Source organism: Nomascus leucogenys, chromosome 4 (genome assembly GCF_006542625.1).
Source record: "Nomascus leucogenys isolate Asia chromosome 4, Asia_NLE_v1, whole genome shotgun sequence".
Classification (NCBI taxonomy): Eukaryota; Metazoa; Chordata; class Mammalia; order Primates; family Hylobatidae; genus Nomascus; species Nomascus leucogenys.
In genome coordinates, this window is record NC_044384.1 from 20,793,729 (window position 1) to 20,814,116 (window position 20,388).

Here is a 20,388-nt window from a genome sequence, read left to right on the forward strand (position 1 = left end):
TTTTGGCTTTTTTCCCTTTTTTACTGCATCCTGTTAGGATGAAAAGAAATATCATCCTTTTGATGAAGCCGTGTCAAGATGGGAGGACATCCATGTAGACAGAACCCGGGCATTGTCACCGGGCTAGGTTAACAGCTGGAGCCATCACAGCCTTCTTGAACTAAGTTGCTGCTTTCCTGCTTTTTGAGCATTTTACTGCCAGAGCCAATGAAACATTTAACATTCAAACCTGCAAGAATGCTGTCAAAACTCTTTATTGCTTCCATTTCCACTGAACTGAAAAACCAGAGAAAAAAATTACTGGGGTATTCTTGATCTTTTGTTCCCCAAACTCAAAATGCTACAAAGAACTTAAACCAGTAATTACCCTTGAGGAACTAATCACCAAGATAGTACCAAACTTCTGAATCGCAGCATAAACATCCTAATTAACAAAATATTGGAGGGAGAAAAAAAGGAAAGCCCAGTTTACTGTTAAATCTTTATAGAGATGTTTGAGGGGCAGAGTATATTAGCTCAAACTAGTGCTCCCTTTGAATTTCACAATTTTTTTTTCTTTTTTTTTTTGGAGACAGGGTCTTGCTCTGTTACCTGAGGCTGGAGTGCCGTGGTATGATCTCAGCTCACTGCAACCTCCACCTCTCAGGCTCAAGTGATTTTCCCACCTCAGCCTCCCAAGTAGCTGGGACCAACAGCATGCACCACCAAGCCTGGCTAATGTTTGGTATTTTTGGTAGAGATGAGGTTTCGCCGTGTTGCCCAGGCTGGTCTCGAACTCCTGAGCTCAGGCAATTCACCTGTCTCGGCCTCCTAAAGTGCTGGGATTACAGGCATAAGCCACTGTGCCCAGTGAAATTTCACAAGCTTTCTGGTTTGGACAACATGTCACATGGTCTAACTCAAATTTATTTCATTCAACATGTCTAATTACTTCCAAATACTAGTATTGTGTATTTATGATAAATACATTTATCTATCAGCTAAAAGTTGCCTCACGAAGTAGCAAATGATGGAGATACAAGGCTGATGGATGCCCACTGTGAAATGTAATTCACCAACATCGACCTGCACTTCACCACAAAACAAAAGCTGCAAACACACACAAAGGTATTCTGTTCAATTGGAGATGGGTTTGCCATTTGTGGCTTAAATTCATTGCAGTGAAGGATATTACTGAACACACTTCTGGATCACCATCTTAAGTAAGCAGACATGCCACAGAAGTGGGTACTGATAAATGCATTTAACTATAAAAGAAAGATCAGCATTATAAATAACAACAGTAAGCTCAGTAGAGCTGCCAGCAGATAGATAAATAAATAACAGTAAGTATTTTTCTAAATATCAAAATTGTCACTAACTCAGGAACTCTGATGATGAAGCCGGGCTCAAATACCTAATACAATGGGATGACACTATAATCCGCTAAATCTCAGACTTTCAATATACATTTCAATGACCAAACGACTACCAAAATCTAAAGTTTCACAACTCAACTAGTACATATATATTATCCTCCCCTCAAAAAACTCCTTTTATTAAAATAAGATTCATGTTTCAACATTGCTTCTATTCTTTTTTTTTTTTTAAAGAGATATGATCTCGCCCCAATGCTAGGCTACAGTGCAGTGGCTTAATCACAGCTCACTGCAGCTTCGAACTCCTGGGCTCAAGCAATCTTCCCACCTCAGCCTCCCGAGTATAGCTGGGGCAACAGGCACACGCCACTGCTGCCACAACCACAACCACAACCACAACCACCACCGCCACTACGACTCCTGCTACCACCTCCAACACCACTGCCACCACCACATCCCCAGCTAATTGTTTCTATTCTATGAAAACAATCCTTACTGGATCATGTGCCCGGCTGCACAGGCATTCCCCCCCTACACACACACACACACACACACACACACACACACACACACACACACACACACACCCGTCCATTTCACTGTGATCCCACCCCAAAATCAAGGGCATCTGATCAAGCACTCATGCTTACAGACTCATCACTGAAACACAAAAATTTAAATGATACTCTACTTGTCCACTCGTATCTGCAGCCTGCTGGAAATGTGTAGCCAGCGACGTCTCGTCCTGGAAGACTTCATTACACTCCAAACATTTTAGACTATGTCTACACAGTTTGGAGGGGTCTTCATCTAGGGGCATGGCTGGGGTGATGGGAGTGCTTGAAGGAGCCGATATGACTGTCCCAGTTATGCCAGACTGAATTTTTGTGACAGTGTGTGTGCCGGCTCCCACAGGGCTCTGAAGAGTGGAAGTTGAAGTGGAAGTATTGCTTGATGGAGAAACTATCATTTGATCTGCTGGGACTGGCTTTAAAATTAAGTGGGAGCATTGCATTACCACCCCTTTCTCCTTATGCCCACGGGCATGGGAAAGGAGGCTGCATTTGTTGTAAAAAACGAGGTTCTTTGTACAATGGTTGCACGTTACTTCGATGCGCACACTCCGTCTGTCGTAGTGCTGGGTCAGACTCTTTTCAAGTGCAAAGGAGTCCCCACACTCCAAGCACTTGTACCCACGCGTCGGTAACGTGATCCCTGCATTGGCGGGAGGACTGAGGTTTGGGATGTAAACAGGGACTGGATTGACACTGCTCAGCACCTTGTTGAAAGCTTCCACCACAGAACTCTGCAAGGACGACACCACCTGGACTCGAGACACCTTTTTGGGGGGTTGCGAGGCTGCTGCATTGATTATTGCCTGCTTTATTTGTTGCTGAGGTTTGGTTAGCACTTGGCGGAGTTCAGAGGTGGCCTGGGCACCCTGAGGCAAAAGGTTAAGGTTGGCAAGGTGCACAGTCTTTGGCACGAGTTTGGCATTGGCCAGGCTGGATGCCGGCACCACGACAGTTTGCTGCTGGATGGCGTTGGCGGCTTTAATGATGGCGCTGCTGGCGCTCTGGACAGAGGCAGCAGATATGACCGTGGCTTTCACCGTGGTGTTGTTAGCGAGCTTCAAATTAATGACTTGGGATCCTGCCGTCTTCACAGCAGACACTGGGAGGAAAGCAGTAGCCACAGGCTTGATTGTGACCTGTTTGGGGGTGAGCTCTGCAGGGGAAACTGCATTGGTCACGACCGCGGACTGGAGAGGCGCCCTGGGGGGAGAGGAAAGGACGGCGGCTGATGCTGGAGATGACAGAAGGGATGTCACAGAGGCCATCACAGACGCTGTCTGCTCGGAAGGTTTCTTCCCAGAGTCAAGATCCACTTCTGGCAATACCCTGGTCACTGTTCTCTTGATTTCCCCAGAAGACGTCTTAATGGTTTTTATGCGGACTTTGGGGATTGCTGGTGTGGACCCTGCAGGAGAGGACGGGGATCCCTTGCTGCTGTTCTCACTTGAGATGCTTCTGGGACTATCTGGTTGCTTTAGGGATGGTTTTTTGGTCCCGTCGATGAGATTCTGGGATTCAGGAGACTTGTCAGCAGCTCTCGGACTGTCATTTACTTCTTTTGGTAATGGGGAGGATTCCCTCGAATTGGCCATTGGTTCTTTGCAGGAGTCTGAAGCCGCCTTTTTAGCGCTGAGAGCCGCAATGGCGGCGATGCAGGACGAGAGCTTGGAGGACGACTTTGTCTTTGATGGCGCAACGCTGGGGAGGCCGGTGTCATTCTTCTCGGAGCTTGGCTTCCCATCTAGGACTCTGTTTTCCAGCACCTTGTCAGAGCTTTCCTTCAATTTATCCTCTGCTTTTCTGACTTTAAAAGGTTCATAAACACTCAGGTTTATAGAACTGGCTTCTGTTTCTCTCTTAACAACTTTGTTTTTCTCCATATTGCCTGACGTAGAGAGTCCAGTTTTGCTGGAGTTCTCCCCTCCGAGTGCCTTCAGCTTATCGTAGTCCTGCTGGGGAGCCGACCCCGTCAACACGTTTGACCTGAAGCTTGATCGCACGTCCTCCTTGTCAGGGGGGTCATCCACCTCAATCTTCTCGTCGTCATCAAACTCTTCAGCACTGGAGATCGGGCTAAACTGGCTGAACGTCGAGTCTTTCAGGGTCACCTCAGAGGCAGGCACGTCTCCTTTCAAGGACTTTGCTCCATCCTTACTGTAACTGTCAAGGGAGGATGCTGTGAGAAACCCATTATGTAGGCCATTGCCGGTGGGGTTGTGGCCGTCTTTCTCCCCGCCCTCGGAGGAGTCGATGTTCCGAACATTCTTGACGATAACGCTGACACCCACGTCGGAAGATGATGGTGCGTGGGAGTCGTCCTCTCCGTGAGCATTCTGCTTCATGTGGCTTTCATGGTCATCATGTCCAGACTCAATAGCTGCTTTAGGATCGACCATATCTGGGATGTCAAATGCTGCCAGGAGGTCATCAAAGTCTGGGGTCTTCATATCCCCCATGGTCATGAATTTGAGCAGATGTTCTGTTAAATGAGCAGAAAATAGTTCCATCAGTAATTGGTATTTCCTCACGATGAGATAAAACCCCTATACAATTCACACTAATGTAACGATTACCAAGAAAGAGCAAACAGGACTCAGGAAACTCTGGAGTCCAAGTGGACAAACATCGAGAAAATACATGTAAGACCTAGATAATTTTAGCTTCAAAAGTAATCCCTCCATACTGCTATACGGTGTTACCAGCGTGGCTCCCAGCTAACAAGAATGAAGTTGATTGAAACTGCTGTAGCCTAGAAAAAAAGGTTCTGGTGTAGCAACTAGAAAATGTGTCCCTTTCATAAAAAGCTACTTCCAACATATTTTGATCTTGACAGCATTTAATTCCGCTGGCAAAATTATCACTATCATCGTCACCATTAGATTTGGGATACCTTATTAAAAGAAACATGCCACAATCAAAAAAGCCAAGTACAGATTTCAGTATTCATCCACAGAAAAAAGAAACGAGCATCCACAGCCACCGCAGGGTATCTGCTAATAAATTCCATTTGGGACTTTTTTCAAAAAAAAAAAAACCCCTAAGGAGCTGATTCCGTCCATTTTTATTTAACCCTAATTTTCCCTATTATGTTTGTTAAAAAAGAAACATGCTCAGATGACAGGAGTAATGGATGGTCACAGCCATTACTAAACATGAAGGATATATGAATACATGCAGTGCTGGAGGGATCTTTAAAAGGGGCTCTTCCCCCCACCCGCAGAGGACACGTGATTGTCAGGGGGCGATAAAGCCTCCACTGCAGGGGGCATGTTCTGCTCCCTGGACCCCCAGCCTTCCATCCTGGGACTCTACTGTTTCCTGGTCTCTACTCCAGTCTGTGTGTACTTGTCTCCTCTTACAGACTGGCCTGTAAGCTGCCTGAGGACAGGCAAAGTGTCACTCATCTTTCTAGCATAAATGTCAAATAATTAATGCAACACCAAGACAGGCACTGCGTTTATAACAGAAGAACAGGGCTGGACCCAGCTCTGTCACTCACTAGCTCTGGGGCCCTCAGCAAGTGAGGGGATCTCTTGGATCTGTTCCTTCTGCAGTGGAGGCAAACAGCCAGGAAGAGAAGGAAAGGGAAGAGGAGAGAGTGAGAGAAGAGAAAGGGGAATGAAGCAAGCAGCAGTCAGTCGGAACAGAAGAGGGTAGCAGGTGACTTCAGGCAACTTTCAGTGGAAGAATTCACCTAGCCAATTTAGATGCATATTCCTAGACAGACTCTGCCCTTCAGTATTTATTGTGTTATTATCCTTCCTTCAAATCTGCTTTAGTGGTCCCTGACACGTTGTCTCCTTCCACATCTTACTGAAGCACTTGATTTTTTTTTTCTTGTACAATCTAGAAAACATCACACATTCCTAATAAAAGTAACCATTCCAGGGTCAAGACAGAATTTCTACTCAGAATATACATGCCTGAGAAAACTCATATACACCACAAATCTATCAACAGCTGCTAAGACCCTCAGCATATTAACTCACTCTGGGGACACATCCAAACACTCTGAAGAATTTGGTTAGAAAAAACTACTGCTGAAGGCGAAATCAACACTTAGGGTTCGATGGCAGCTGAAGAATAAATCCGCTTCTATTCACACCTGTCTCGATTAATACCGAGCTGAAGAAGTCACACGTGCTTTTCTTTCGATGGCTTACTCAGCCTAGAGAAAACACTCTGTGACCACTCTTCTCTCAGAGGGGCGCCTGCGGAAACAGAGGGGGAATAACATACCCCCAGCACCAAACTACCACCAATGCAAAACGTACACAGGAAATAAAACATTAACATCTCTAAAGGGATACTGACCTACAAATATCTATGAGAAGTCAGACCCAGTAGGAAAGTCTGTGATTATGATTTTGTTTTTTAAATGAAATTGAACATTTAAACTGCAAAATGTGGGGAATGAAAAAGCCATCTGTCAGGCACTATATCCACAAAAGAATCCACCCACTTACAAATAATCCCTGAATGTCACCACTCTTATTTCTATTCATCATCCTAGTGTTGTAAATGGAATACTCACAATAAAGCTGCCATTAGCTGAGTATCCCTGTGATCTATCTTTACCAACCACGTTGATCTAAAGTTAGAGGTCACTGTGATTAGAAAACTCAAGACACCACCCCCTGCCCCACCAGGGTTGAAAGGGCCTGAAAAGTAGATTTTTAACTGATGCAAAGCTTGGGCTCAGGCTCTGGAAGTCCCCATGGTAGCAGGGCTCTGCCCTAGTCCCTCCACCTTTTCTTTCGAGCTTCACAGGATTTATGTCATTTGCCCTCTCTTTATGACTTTGGTGAGCAAAAGACTTTATACAGTTTCACACTGTTCATCCCAGAGGGCAATTGGTTCAGGAACAAAAAGAAGATGAGAGATAATTCAAATACTCTGTGGGTGGGAGGCCCAGAACATACAACCACAAGAATGAGGAAAGGTCGCCACATGAAACCAAACTTGAGTGGTCGGCAGTGCGACTGTCTGACATTCTTATGAACCCTGGGAAGGTCAATATGGCTCTTCTCACCTTTTTCTGCTGTTATACGTACAGGAACCTCCTGATTTATAAATGCATGCACAGCAGCCGTATTGAATCACTGAGTTAATGCTAAACTTGTTGCCCTCCACACCACCCCTATCTTTTCCTATCTGCCCAGCTAAAGCAGAGTTAAGGTCTAGAAGGCCCCAGAGAGGAACTCCCATGCCTGCAAACCCCCCAAGGGGTTGAGAAGCAACTCTTTCTCCACAGTGATCCAGCCTCACCCTGTCCCCATCCCTCTACTCCACCTAAGGTTTATACTCTTCTCTTGGGGGGCGGGGGGGTGGGGATGGGGGGGAAGCCCAGCATGAAGCAGTGGCGTGTGGTAAGAAGTCAGAGTGAACTGATGGTAGTTTTAAAAAGTGATCAGTCATCCTAGTTCACCTGCAGGAAGGCCGACTAGAAGCTGAAAATGCATAATGGGCGTTTCTGAGTGCAGTGGCCAACCGAAAGCGCATCATGTCGTCTGAAACCCGAGATCACTGTGGCGTGTGGACACCCCTCTCTGGGGTTGTATAACTAATGGAATGGATACCACTCTCTGTAACTTCACCCTTCTTTTTTGGTTTATAGGAATGTTTTTCATACCCACAATCACATTGTCCTATTACCCTTTCCCTTCCCACATTCTGGAAGGCAAGAGCAAGTGTTCCATTCCACTTGGAGGGGAAAAAAATGTATAACTCCCACTTCATTTCTCAGTTATACTGAATACAAAGAGGAATGTTTATGTCTGAAAGTTTTCTTCACTTTCCACCCCAATTCCTAAGTACTACTGTCTTAAAAATAGATTCTTTTGCTTAAAAACATTACAAAAATAAATCTCAGTCCTCTCTTTTAAAAGATAAAATAGAACGATCTCATTTTAGCTTCCCTTTCCCTCAACGGTTTGCTTTTCAAACAGAATTAGCTTTAGTTATTTTAACAATGTCTTTCACTTATGCCCTATAAAATACATCTCCCTTCAAACGCAATAATAGTCTTTTATTTTATTTATTTATTTTTTCTGAGACGGAGTCTTGCTCTGTCACCCAGGCTGGAGTGCAGCGGCATGATCTCGGCTCACTGCAACCTCTGCCTCCTGGGTTCAAGCAATTCTCCTGCCTCAGCCTCCCGAGTAGCCAGGATTACAGGCGTCTGCCACCACATCTGGCTAATTTCTGTATTTTTAGTAGAGACAGGGTTTCACCATGTTGGCCAGGCTGGTCTCGAGCTCCTGACCTCGTGATCCGCCCGCCGCAGCCTCCCAGAGTGCTGGGATTACAGGTGTGAGCCACCACGCCCGGCCAGCGGTCTTTTAATTTAAAAGTAAACCCTATATAAATGACCTATAATTCACTAATGGCATTTGTGCTTAATGTATAATGTTCTTTCACCCAAAGACATCAACAATATCTGAGGGAATTAGACCTGTTTACAAAAAAGGAAATTGAAAGAACTCAGGTCTGTCACATGATCACTTTATTTTGACACAGAGACAAAACATTTCCTTTCCTACTCAAAGCCTCTGAGAATTATGAAAAGCTATTTCATCTTTGTTGGCAGAAGTCAAAAGTTATGAAGTCAAAAGAAAAACGTAAGAGAAACCTATTCACCCCTTAATCATACTTTTCATACTTTGTAACAAAATTCTTCTTCCTTTGCAATAAAAAAATTGTTGGTTTCCGAATTTCCAATTAGAGAATGTCAGTATTAAAGGCACAGCACAGCCTAACCATTGAATCCCAACTTTAATCCTGAAACAGAAAGACGCACGCCTAAATCCAGCCAAGGTCTGCCTCCTCTGACCTGTGAAAATGCTGGTTCCCTATTTAATAAAGAAACTAACATTTCCCCTAATGAAGATCAATACCCTCTAAATCATAACAGTCCTACTTAGAGAAAAACAAATCAAAGTCTACTGACCATCTTGACAGTATTATAAAGGCTTCCCATAAAACAACTGTAATAATACAAGGTCTGCTTTAGGATTCCCAGTCTTATTTTCTAGCACTACCTGGCCACTGAGACCCTTCATTGTATCTTTTTTATTCCGCTGAATTTTTTTTAAAAATAATTCTTTTATATATATATTTTTTCCTTTCCCTTTCTTTTAGGACGGGGTCTCACTATGTTGTCCAGGCTGGTCTCGAACTCCTGAGCTCAAACAATCCTCCTGCCTCAGCCTCCCAAAGTGCCAGGATTACAGGTGTGAGCCACTGTGCCTCGCCCAAAAAAAAAATTCAATAAATGAATGGATCTAGCATGTTTTCATCTTTCCTATCTTTCCTTCAAATATAAAATGTTCTTATAACATATGTTTATATTATGTAATGTTTCAAATTTAATTTCCTCCTCTTAGAAAATGAATCTAGCTAGCACCCCCAGTTTTTATACATGTTCAAGAAACACAGGGATTGACTTCTCTTGGCTGCCTACATTCAAATTCTTGCTCTTCCCATTATCCCATTATGTAAACCTTAGCTCTGCCTCCATCACCAATCTCTTACATCTTTAGAATTTCCAAGGCTCTGCACATTGTATCTCTTCCACCAAAGAAAAGAAAAAAAACCTTCTGTCCTCTCTTCCAACTGATCTTCTGCCGCTTTTATCCCACTTCAATCTCAACTGCGTATCAGGGAAACCTATTTTCTCACTGCATTTCCATTCCAAACACCACGTCGGTTCAGCTACGCAGGTCGACCTCATGCTTCTTCACTCTTCCTAAACCAGCTGGGGACAGGGGTCAGTTTGGGAGCCAAGTTTTTTAAAAAAATCTGATCAGCCGCACCTCTGGAGCAGCTGCCATCGTTCACTGCCTCTCTCTAGAAAGTGCAGGCAGGAGTGGGAGAGACTGGGCCCCAAAAATGGCAGATTCTCAGATTTCAAAAAAATAGCATACATGCAGACACACACATGAAAAAATGTGGAAAAGAAAAATAAGCAATTATGAAAAAAGCTATGGAATCTCTTAATTACTTGCCATCTGAAGGTCCCACACCAGTGACAAATGCCACAAAAAAGTTTCATTTTATCTTTAGCCTTCACACTAGTCAGACCCTCATTAAGTCGAGACAGCGAGCCCAGAGTACCTTGCAGGTCTAAAGGTTCCTCTCCGGCCACAGGGAAGAAAGCTGACACAATGGGACACCAACAACTCGCCTGGACCCTCTGACCTGTCAGCACTGCTGGGCACCCTGATCACACTCTGCCCCCTCTCAGCAGAAGAGCTTCATTTTCTAAGCAGCCTGCACCAGGGTAACACATAGTATACAAATACAGTTTATATGCACAGTCAAAGAACAAATGCATGTTTTGTTAATTCTGTGTGAGTTAACAAGAAATTAACAAATATAGTTGCTACTATCCAAAATAGATATTTACTGGTTTCCTTAAACCTTATGATACCAATCATGGATATACAAATACTTTGCTCAAGTTAGTATGTTTTCTTCTTCAGCTAACACTTGATATTCCTGATCTGAAATATAACAGATTTCCTGATCTGAAATTCAAACTGCTTCTGGAAATACCAACACAGGAGTCACTAACGCCACGAACCAGGGCACGACCTTGGGAAATAGAAGAGTGAAGCCAGCCCCAGCCCTTTGCTGCAGTTATTCCACACTCCTCCCTCAAGGTTATAAAAGTAGGCTCCCCACCCCCATCCATTCCCCCCTCGCACATCAGGAGCAACTAAGGGAAAGTCCCTGTCCCTACAAACCTCAGCCTTCTCTGAAAGCTCAACCTCCCCAACTCGGCCTACTTCTCACATCACAGCTCTCTAAGGAAGCTCGCTCCCCAACTCCAAGCTCTCCTGGGTCAAAACGAAAGCTCCGCTACAGTGAGAGCTCCTTTGCTTTTTCCAGGAGAGAAGCTCCAGGGAAATTCAGGGCGTGCCTGTGGCCCTCCACAGCAGGTCCTCAGCGTCATTTAGCACTGCAATTTTGTTTTTCCTTATTAAGTCCTGTCCTGCCAAGAGACAAGGGCTGCTTCTTTCCTTTGACACAGGACCTGGCTCTGCTGTCCAGGCTGGAGTGCAGTGCCATGATCATAGCTCACTGCAGCCTCGAACTTCTGGGCTCAAGCGATCCTTACAAGCACCGCCACACTCAGCTAATTCTTATTTGCTGTAGAAACGGGGTCTCGCTCTCACCCAGACTGGTCTCAAACTGGCCTCAAGTGATCCTCCAGCCTCGCCTCCCAAGGGCTGGGATTAAAGGCTTGAGCAACCCTGCCTGGCCTAAGGCTGTGGCCTGCAGATGTTACTAATCTCTCCCTCTTCTAAACTCCATCTCCCCTTTTGTTTCTGAGGTTAGTTTAAAAAATCACAGTTGGCCGGCACGGTGGCTCACGCTTGTAATCCCAGCACTTTGGGAGGCCGAGGCAGGCGGATCACGAGGTCAGTAGATCGAGACCATGGTGAAACCCTGTCTCTACTAAAAATACAAAAAAATTAGCCGGGCGTGGTGGCGGGCGCCTGTAGTCCCAGCTACTCGGAGAGGCTGAGGCAGGAGAATGGCAGGAACCCGGGAGGCGGAGCTTGCAGTGAGCCCAGATCGCGCCACTGCACTCCAGCCTGGGCGACAGAGCGAGACTCCGTCTCAAAAAAAAAAAAAAAAAAAAAATCATAGTCACCAGTCAAGAGGTCTCCCACAGCTTCCTTCCTTCAAATCTTGCCTGTACCTTCACTGCTGGCTTTGCCAAGCTTATCCTCCACAGTGAGCTTGGTCTGTCCCTTCTATTTTGGGTAATTCCTATCCCATCTGCCTAGTGGCACAGAGAAATCCAGCACCCTGGAACCCTTGGTGCTCTGTCCTCTTGCCACGCAGCCTTCATGGCTCAAGTTCTCCAGTACTGGGACATATCCTCCTCCTCCCAGTATCTCCCCAGCCCTCTGACAATCCACTCTCTCGAAACCACCATTGAAATCCAGGCAGGGCTGGGCGTGGTGGCTCATGACTGTGATTCCAACACTTTGGGAGGCCAAGGCAGGATGATTGGTTGAGCCCAATTAAGTCAAGGCTACAGTGAGCTACAATCACGCCACTGCAATCTAGCTTAGGCAACAGAGTAAGACCCTGTCTCAAAAAAAAAAAAAAAAAAAAAAATTCCAGGCTGAAGGAGAGAATTTTAGGGCTCATGGAATAGTTCTGTATCACAAATGTGGTAGTGGAGACATGTTTCTGTGCATCTGTCAAACCCTTGAGAATTTCAGGCCAGGCGCGGCGGCTCATGCCCGTAATCCCAGTACTTTGGGAGGCTGAGGCGGGTGGATCACTTGAGACCAGGAGTTCGAGACCAGCCTGGCCAACATGATGAACGCCCCCCTACCCCCCACTAAAAATACAAAAATTAGCTGGGCTTGGTGGTGCACACCTGTAATCCCAGCTACTCGGGAGGCTGAAGCAGGAGAATCGCCTGCATTGCAGAGGTTGCATTGAGCTGAGATCACGCCACTGTACTCCAGCCTGGGTGACGAAGTGAGACTCTTTCCCAAAAAAAAAAAAAAGGCTAGAGAATTTCACTGTGTGTAAATATTAAATTAAAAAATAAAAACCAGGAATGGGAGGGGGCGTCCAAAATTAAGACCAACTGTAATTTTGGTCATTCATACAAATGAATAACATGGCTACACTGAAGGGTGCAGAGAACAAAAAACTAACCTAAACAACTCAGAAAACAAAATTATGATGGAACACTGTAAGGCTAATGAAAAAGGACCGTGCACAAACACCATCCTCTAGTAAAAAAAACTGCTGAAATCTAGTTAGTAGTATTGTACGAATGGTAATTTTTTAGTTATCACAAGTGTGTTAGAATTACACAAGATGTGAGCTTTAAGTAAAGTTGGGTAAATGGGTACACAGAAATTCTCTGTCCTATTTTTGAAACATTTATTTTTTCTTTTTTTTGTAGAGACAGGGTCTTGCTATGTTGTCTAGACTGGTTACTCCTGGGCTCCAGTGATCCTTCCACCTTGGCCTCCCAAAGCACAGGGATTACAGACGTGTGAGCTACTGTACCCAGCCAAAACTTTAAGTTAAAATTATTTCAACATAAAAGTTAAAAAGGGAAAACCCAGGCTATGTGACATAATACAAAGGAGACAGCTTTGGAGATGAAATCCTTGCTGCCTTATTTACTACTATTAGCTAGTGACCTGAGGTGGCCACGGCACCTCCCTGAGTGGCCCTTCCTTCTGGGTCCAAACGAAAGTGCATGCCCTCGCTGAATAGTGTAGTCTCACAGCCAGAAAACACTCCAGCAATGATCCATTCCCAATCTGTGTTCCCACGTGTCTGTTTTTGCTGCTAATCGTCTTTCTTGTTGCCTGTGACCTCTCTGCAGAATTTCATTTTCTGGTCATCCTTTCCTCTCGTGGACCCCACAGCACTGCCTCAAGCTCACCTGGCTTTTCCTGACTCACTGGCTCTTCCTCTTCTCTCCTTTCATGAGTCCCTTCAGACTCTCTTTTGTTATCTACCTTTGTTCAAAGGCAACCTCAGCAACTCCCATGATCACAACAGTCAGAACAAACAGGTAGATACCTTTAGCTTTAATTCTGCCTTAAGAGTCGTCTTTCAATTGCTGGGATGATATTCTGCTTGGCTCTCCCTACACGAGGTCAAACTTAAAACTAAAGCCCTCATATTCCCTCCCAACATGTTCCTCTAAATCCTATGTTTTGTCAACGACCTTCACCTTCTCTAGGAAAACATTAAAAATCTTCAGGCAGGCCGGGCGCGGTGGCTCACACCTGTAATCCCAGCACTTTGGGAAGCTGAGGTGGGCGGATCACCTGAGGTCGGGAGTTTGAGACCAGCCTGACCAACATGGAGAAACCCCATCTCTACTAAAAATACAAAATTAGCCAGGCGTAGTAGTGCAAGCCTGTAATCCCAGCTACTCAGGAGGCTGACGCAGGAGAATTGCTTGAACCCAGGAGGCAGAGGTTGCGGTGAGCCGAGATCGCACCACTGCACTCCAGCCTGGGGGACAAGAGCGAAACTCCATCTCCAAAAAAAACATCTTCAGGCAGCATTTCACAAACCATAAAACACAGATACTAGTTCTGTAGGATGTTATTAGGTCTTTCACAAAGACAAAACTGAAATGCACATAGCAAATGCTGGATTTTCCTAAGTTAAACAGATTTCTTTCAGGCAAGAGCTACTATTATGCTAATGAGTATTACAAATCTCCAAAAACACGGAGGCCAATAGTCACCAAATTTTGATCTAACTGCAGGTCATTTTTTCTGATCCATGAATACAAATGCCAAAATGATTTCCCAAAAGGCTGCAGAAACTTTTATTGTAGCAAATTATGCATTAGAGTTACTTTTACTGCATCTTGTCCCCCAACTTCATAAGCTAATGTCATTATTAGCTAATATCAAAGGCAACAAAAAGATGCCTTACTGTATTTCACTTTTCCTATTATTTGAATGTTTACTTTTTTCTCCTATGTTTTTGCTAGTTATAAATCAATGAATGATGAATGAATGGATGCAGGGAGCTGATGAATTTCCTGTTTATTTCTTTCTTCAGCTCTATGAAACAACTTACCGATCTACACTCTTGTCATTTATTAATATGCAAGGGCACATAAAGCCTATCCATACAGTTCCCTGAAATAAATTGTCTATGGACAAACCTTCATGAAGAAAAAGAGCATTTAACATCTCAGCTACACAACACACAAACCGTAAGTGGGAGAGCACAACACCCCTGGCAACATGATTCCATTCCAGCACCAGCATTCCCTTTGTTCCTGGCTTCTTTGTGTCCAAAAATTTTCCGCCTAAAAAATGAGGATAACAGCATACACTCAATCCCAGGGATACGGAAAGGGGCTACTGATATTTAGAGGGAGCCTTGTCATAATTAAACACACAGCACAAAACAGCATAACATTCAAACAATGAGTGACCAGTGGTTAGAGAATGTCAAAGAATATTCCTACACTTTTCATTTCAGAAACACAGAAAAGAGACCTACAACCAGGCAGGAGACCTATTTGGCCAGAATCACATTCAGGAAAGTCTGTGCTCATCTTATTTATTAACCTTCCTAGTCAGACCGCGGCTTTCAGCAAAAGGAAGAAAGAAGGTAAGTGGGCATCATCCTTACGGGGAACGGCTGGTGCTAGAAGTCTTGTGGGAAGCTCAGGGGCTCACCTTGTCAAAAACAGAACTCAGTGGCTGGGAGTGAGCCTTGGGAGAGATCGGAATAAGAGGCTGAGGCACAAATGACCAATCTACCAGGTCAGAACCTGGAAGGCAGACGGAAGACATGCTGACCGGAAGCACAGCTACCTGACCATCCTCTCCTGAACCCTCCTGATCTCTGCAGCCCCCAAATGACAACAAAATTATGAATATACACACACACAACACTTCACTGTGTACAAACCTTCTCCGCCGGGATCGCACCACTGCACTCCAGCCTGGGGCAACAAGAGTGAAACTCCATCTCAAAAAAAAAAAAAAACTTCTCGGCTGGGTGCAGTGGCTCACACCTGTAATCCCAGCACTTTGGGAGGCCAAGGTGGGCAGGGGGGAATCACGAGGTCAGGAGTTCAAGACCAGCCTGGCTAACATGGTGAAACCCCATCTCTACTAAAAATACAAAAATTAGCCAGGCGTGGTGGCACGCATCTGTAATCCCAGCTACTCAGGAGGCTGAGGCAGGAGAATTGCTTGAGCCCAGGAGGCGGAGGTTGCAGTGAGCTGAGATCATGCCACTGCACCCTAGCCTGGGCAACAAAGCGAGACTTCGTCTTTAAAAAAAAAAAACTCATAAGCAGCAGCAGCAGCAGCCTTAATGGTCATATCTGAAAGGACCCGTGCTTCTCTGTGCCCTGCAAAACATGAGGCTGTCTCCTCTGTAGATAGGTGGAGGAGGAGGTGAGACCTGTGAGCCATCTTTTCCAGGTCCTCAGGAACCTTGCAAGTGAGTTTTCCCAAGGGAACCCCAATAATTACACAGAAATGCAAAATTCTGAGATTTGGGTCTTTGTTAAAATTTAACTTTAATACGTTTTTAACTGTTTCACTATGGTTCATAAATCTGTAAAGTTCCTGGACGTTGTAATAAAAGACAAATGACAGTCCAAAAACACTATCAATCCAAATTCAATCTTTACAGCCAGATTCCTATGTAGTATTAATATTGGAATTCAGATCACATAAGGAAGCAGCCAATTTCTCATTCAAGTAATAATAATTTTGTATTAGCTTCGTCTTCTAAAAATCTGACAGCTGTAAAAATCAGAGCTGGGCAATCTATGGCAAGATTAGATAGGAAAAAGAAGAAAGTGAGGTCATGGGAGAAGGTGAACCCAGCACCGGTGCAGGTGCCTGACAACAACCAAAAGTGAGGAAGACAACCTGCCCGGAGCTGCATTTCCCACACCATTCTCCACTGAATGAAGCCAGGGCTCCTCGGAGAAATGACCCATCTAGGAATGGGTAGGAAATGCACCTACCAATGAATCTTATAGTGTCAGAAAGTAAGAAAGAGCTGAATGTCCCCCTGCCTCCAAAAAAAACAAAAAAACTACACTGATGGGGCATGTCAAAGGGACATAGAAGCCCATGGAAAACTGGAACAATCCGAGCAACAAAATAAAGTAGTGTTGTGTTACAACCCAAAATATTAAATAAATACCCATGAATGCATACTGATATAAATGATGGAATAACTGAACAGGATATGCAAACCATCCCCTGTGCAGAAGCTCCAAAGTAATTTATGTAGACGCCCCACCCTTATGCGGTGAAGAACTCCCCGCCCCTTCAATGACTTTCTTCCGAGGACAGTACGGAGAGCGGAGAAAAAAGCAACTTTACCGTGGAGAAAGAAACCTGATGAACACCTCAGCCAGGTGCTCAAGGTCAGCATCAACTGCAGTAAGTCACACGGACAGTATGTCCCCGGGCTGTGATGAGACTGGCACACTGCCTCTGAGACCTTCTTCCCAGAGACACACTACCCTAGCCTGACCACAGGAGACACATCAGACAAATCTCAACGGTGGGACCTCCTACAACATCCCTGACCAGTAGTATTCCTTACGACTGCCAAGGTCATCGAAAACAAGGGAAGTCTGAGAAACGGTCATGGCCAAGTAAAGTCTGAAGACTAAATGTAATGTGATATCCTAGATGGACTCCTGGAATAGAAAAAGGACAATAGGTAAAAACTAAGGAAATCCAAATAAGGCACAGACTTTAGTTGTTGTTGGTTGGTTGTTTTTAAAGTAAGATAGAAATAGTGAATAGTTAAAGAGAACTGGCCAGGCATGGTGGCTCACACCTATAATCCCAGCATGTTGGGAGGCCAAGATCTCACAAGTTTGAGACTGGCCTGGACAATATGGCAAAACTCCATCTCTACAAAAAATACAAAATTTAGATGGGCATGGTGGAGTGCACCTATAGTCCCAGCTACACCAGAGGCTGGAGTGGAAGGATGGCTTGAGCCCTGGAGGCAGAGGCTGCAGTGAGCATGTTCTTACCATTGCACTTCAGCCTGGGTGACAGAGCCAGACCTTGTCTCCAAAAAAAAAAAAAGGAGAACCTGGGAGTGTGAAAATGCAGGGGAGAGCTGGGATGAGACGTTGCATACTATAATCCTTTTACTTCCAAAGAATATTGGCGAAAAGCAACCTAAAAAAAGAAGTAATTCCTACAGTGTTTAACAGCTCTGGATATGCAGGTATTGGCTTTCCATTTTCTCCTCTCACCAGTAAACTGCCTCAAGGTCAGTGACTAATCAAAATAATGTAGCAACTTTTAAACCATAGGTTATTAGAAACACAATTTTCAGGCCAGGCTTGGTGGCTCATGCCTGTAGTCCCAGCACTTTCAGAGGCCGAGGCAGGCAGATCACTTGAGGCCAGGAGTTCAAGACCAGACTGGCCAACACGGTGAAACCCTGTCTATACTAAAAATACAAAAATTGGCCGGCCATGGTGTCACGCACCTGTAATCTCAGCTACTCGGGAGGCTGAGGCACGAGAACTGCTTGAACTCTGGAGTCGGAGGTTGCAGTGAGCGAAGATCGTGCCACTACACTCCAGCCTAGGTGACACGGTGAGACCCAGTCTCAAAAAAAATAGAATTTCAAAAGTTTGAATTCTCTATGGTTTCTGCACACAAAATCATTGAGATGATCTTCCACGACTACAGCCAGCCCCAGTCCATGGCCGGAGATGATAAATGATTTATTTGGTTTATCTTTTTGTCCAATGGTAGGCAACACAACAATTGGATCACTGATCACTTAATATATGAAATAACAGCTTATCAAAAAAAAATAGGTCCCTCCTAAGAATTTGGTTATAAGGGTCACAAGGAAAGAAATATTTCTCTCTCTCCATCCTTCAGGTATCTTCTAACAATGCCAGCCTTTCCTTCCGCAACAGCAATATAACTGGGTTTTCAATTCTAAAAATTAACACCCATAAATAGGAACTACCGTTTCCCTTTAAAATATAGCCAGGTGTATATTTAACTTTTTTTAATCATGGTAAAACACACAAAACATAAAATTTACCATCTTAACCATATACATTAATTTTTTTTTTTTTTTTTGAGACAAAGTCTCGCTAGGTTGCCTAGGCTGACATGCAGTAGCGTGATCTCGGCTCACTGCAGCCTCCCCCTCCCAGGCTCAAGCCATTCCTCTCACCTCAGCCTCCCAAGTATCTGGGACTATAGGTGCACACCACCACACCTGACTAATTTTTTATTTTTTGTAGATACAAGGTCTATGTTGCCCAGGCTGGTCCCAAACCCCTGAGCTGAAGCAATTTGCCTGCCTCGGCCTCCCAAAGTGCTGTGATTACAGGCGTGAGCCACCATGGCCAGCCGCATTTAATTTTTATATGAAGAACATATTAAACAATAAAAGCAAAAATGCCACCTATTATTACTAAGGGAGGACATGCAGGGGAAGTTTTAAAAAATTATTTCAACTGTTCCCAATGTATGCTGAAAATTTCTTAAATTTTTTAAATCTCTAAAGGGCAATCTATAAATGCACACATTGTACAAGGTTTAAACTTCAGACTTCTGATTTTTTAAAACTGTATTCACTAAACACCCCCACATCAAACCACAGTCACTTCACTTCAGAGAGGTTCAAATCTGGTTTTTGTTTTTCTTGAGATATCTAGTTCAAGTGCCTTGCGGGTATTTACAATCAGATATCCCACAACCATTTCAGCTTTCTTAAACTAACTTCGTCATCTCTTACTCAATATCAGACTCCTCTCTTTCAATACCATTATTTTCTAAAACTAAGAATTTCACCTCCAATTCTTCTCCCTGGGCCCTGCCCGCTTCCCTGGCGCTGTTTTGCAGATGCACCCTCATTCTCTTTGTAATCAGTCAGTCCTCCATTTTGACCATCTCACCTCACACCAAGACCAATGCTCTGTTCTCCCTGTCTCCAGCCTCTCATTCAGAATTTCCAGATAAATCTTTCTAAAATTCCTTTTAATTATAGCTATCACTCCTCCTATTAAAAATCCTGGAATCACCTTCCAAATTAAGTCCAAACTCCCTGGCCTCACACCAAATTCCCAATACAATCTGCCCCCAACCATGAGCTGCTGCGGTTCCGCATGTGTTTTTCGCAGGCCCAGCTTTCCTTCTTGGTTTGCCCTTCTGGATAGCCTCTGACCTGGAATGCCTCCCCCAACACACACTTATCTCCATTAGCCAAGTATGAAGAACTCATTCTTCAGGTTCTACTGAAGGAAGAGCCTCAATTTCCTCATCTTCCAAAAGGGGAACTAATAGTTAACAGCCGTATCACAGGGTTATTCTACAAATGGAAACAAGTAACATGGAAAGCGCCAAGCACACAGACATTAAAAGGCTATTTTCTTCCTTTATTTGTTCTAAAAATCAAACAGGAAAAACTAAATTAATATTCTTGAGAAGAGAAAGTGAAGAAGTTGTGAGGTGATGATGGTATGATCAGAGGAAAAAGAAAAACGAGGGGATTCTTGGGTACTTCGCAGAGTGCTGGCACCGGTTCCCTAGTGCATTTCATTCACTTCCAAAAGCACAGCCTTTCTCCTAATGTGGATGTGCTTCCAGTCCTACTCTAGGTATCGGCCACTAGAAGGATCACCTGGGGCCAGGCGTGGTGGCTCACCCCTATAATCCCAGCACTTTCGGAAGCCGAGGCAGGCAGATCACCTGAGGTCAGGAGTTCGAGACCAGCCTGACCAACATGGAGAAACCCTGTCTCTACTGAAAATACAAAATTAGCTGGGTGTGGTGGCACATGCCTGTAATCCCAGCTACTCGAGAGGCTGAGGCAGGAGAATCGCTTGAACCCCGGAGGTGGAGGTTGCAGTGAGTCGAGATCACACCATTGCACTCCAGCCTGGGCAACAAGAGTAAAACTCC

General features: G+C 44.5%; 1 protein-coding gene across 21 annotated transcripts in view; it reads right to left on the bottom strand.

The window, feature by feature from the left end:
• ZNF532 (zinc finger protein 532) overlaps window positions 1-20,388 on the bottom strand; it is a 123,471-nt gene that overhangs the window by 63,398 nt on the left and 39,685 nt on the right. For all 21 annotated transcript variants that reach the window (XM_030810335.1, XM_030810337.1, XM_030810334.1 and 18 more), the window contains one exon: window positions 2,050-4,412. In XM_030810335.1, the coding sequence (XP_030666195.1) occupies window positions 2,050-4,395 (2,346 nt within the window). In that variant the 5' untranslated portion in view covers window positions 4,396-4,412. The remainder of the gene's footprint in view (window positions 1-2,049; window positions 4,413-20,388) is intronic.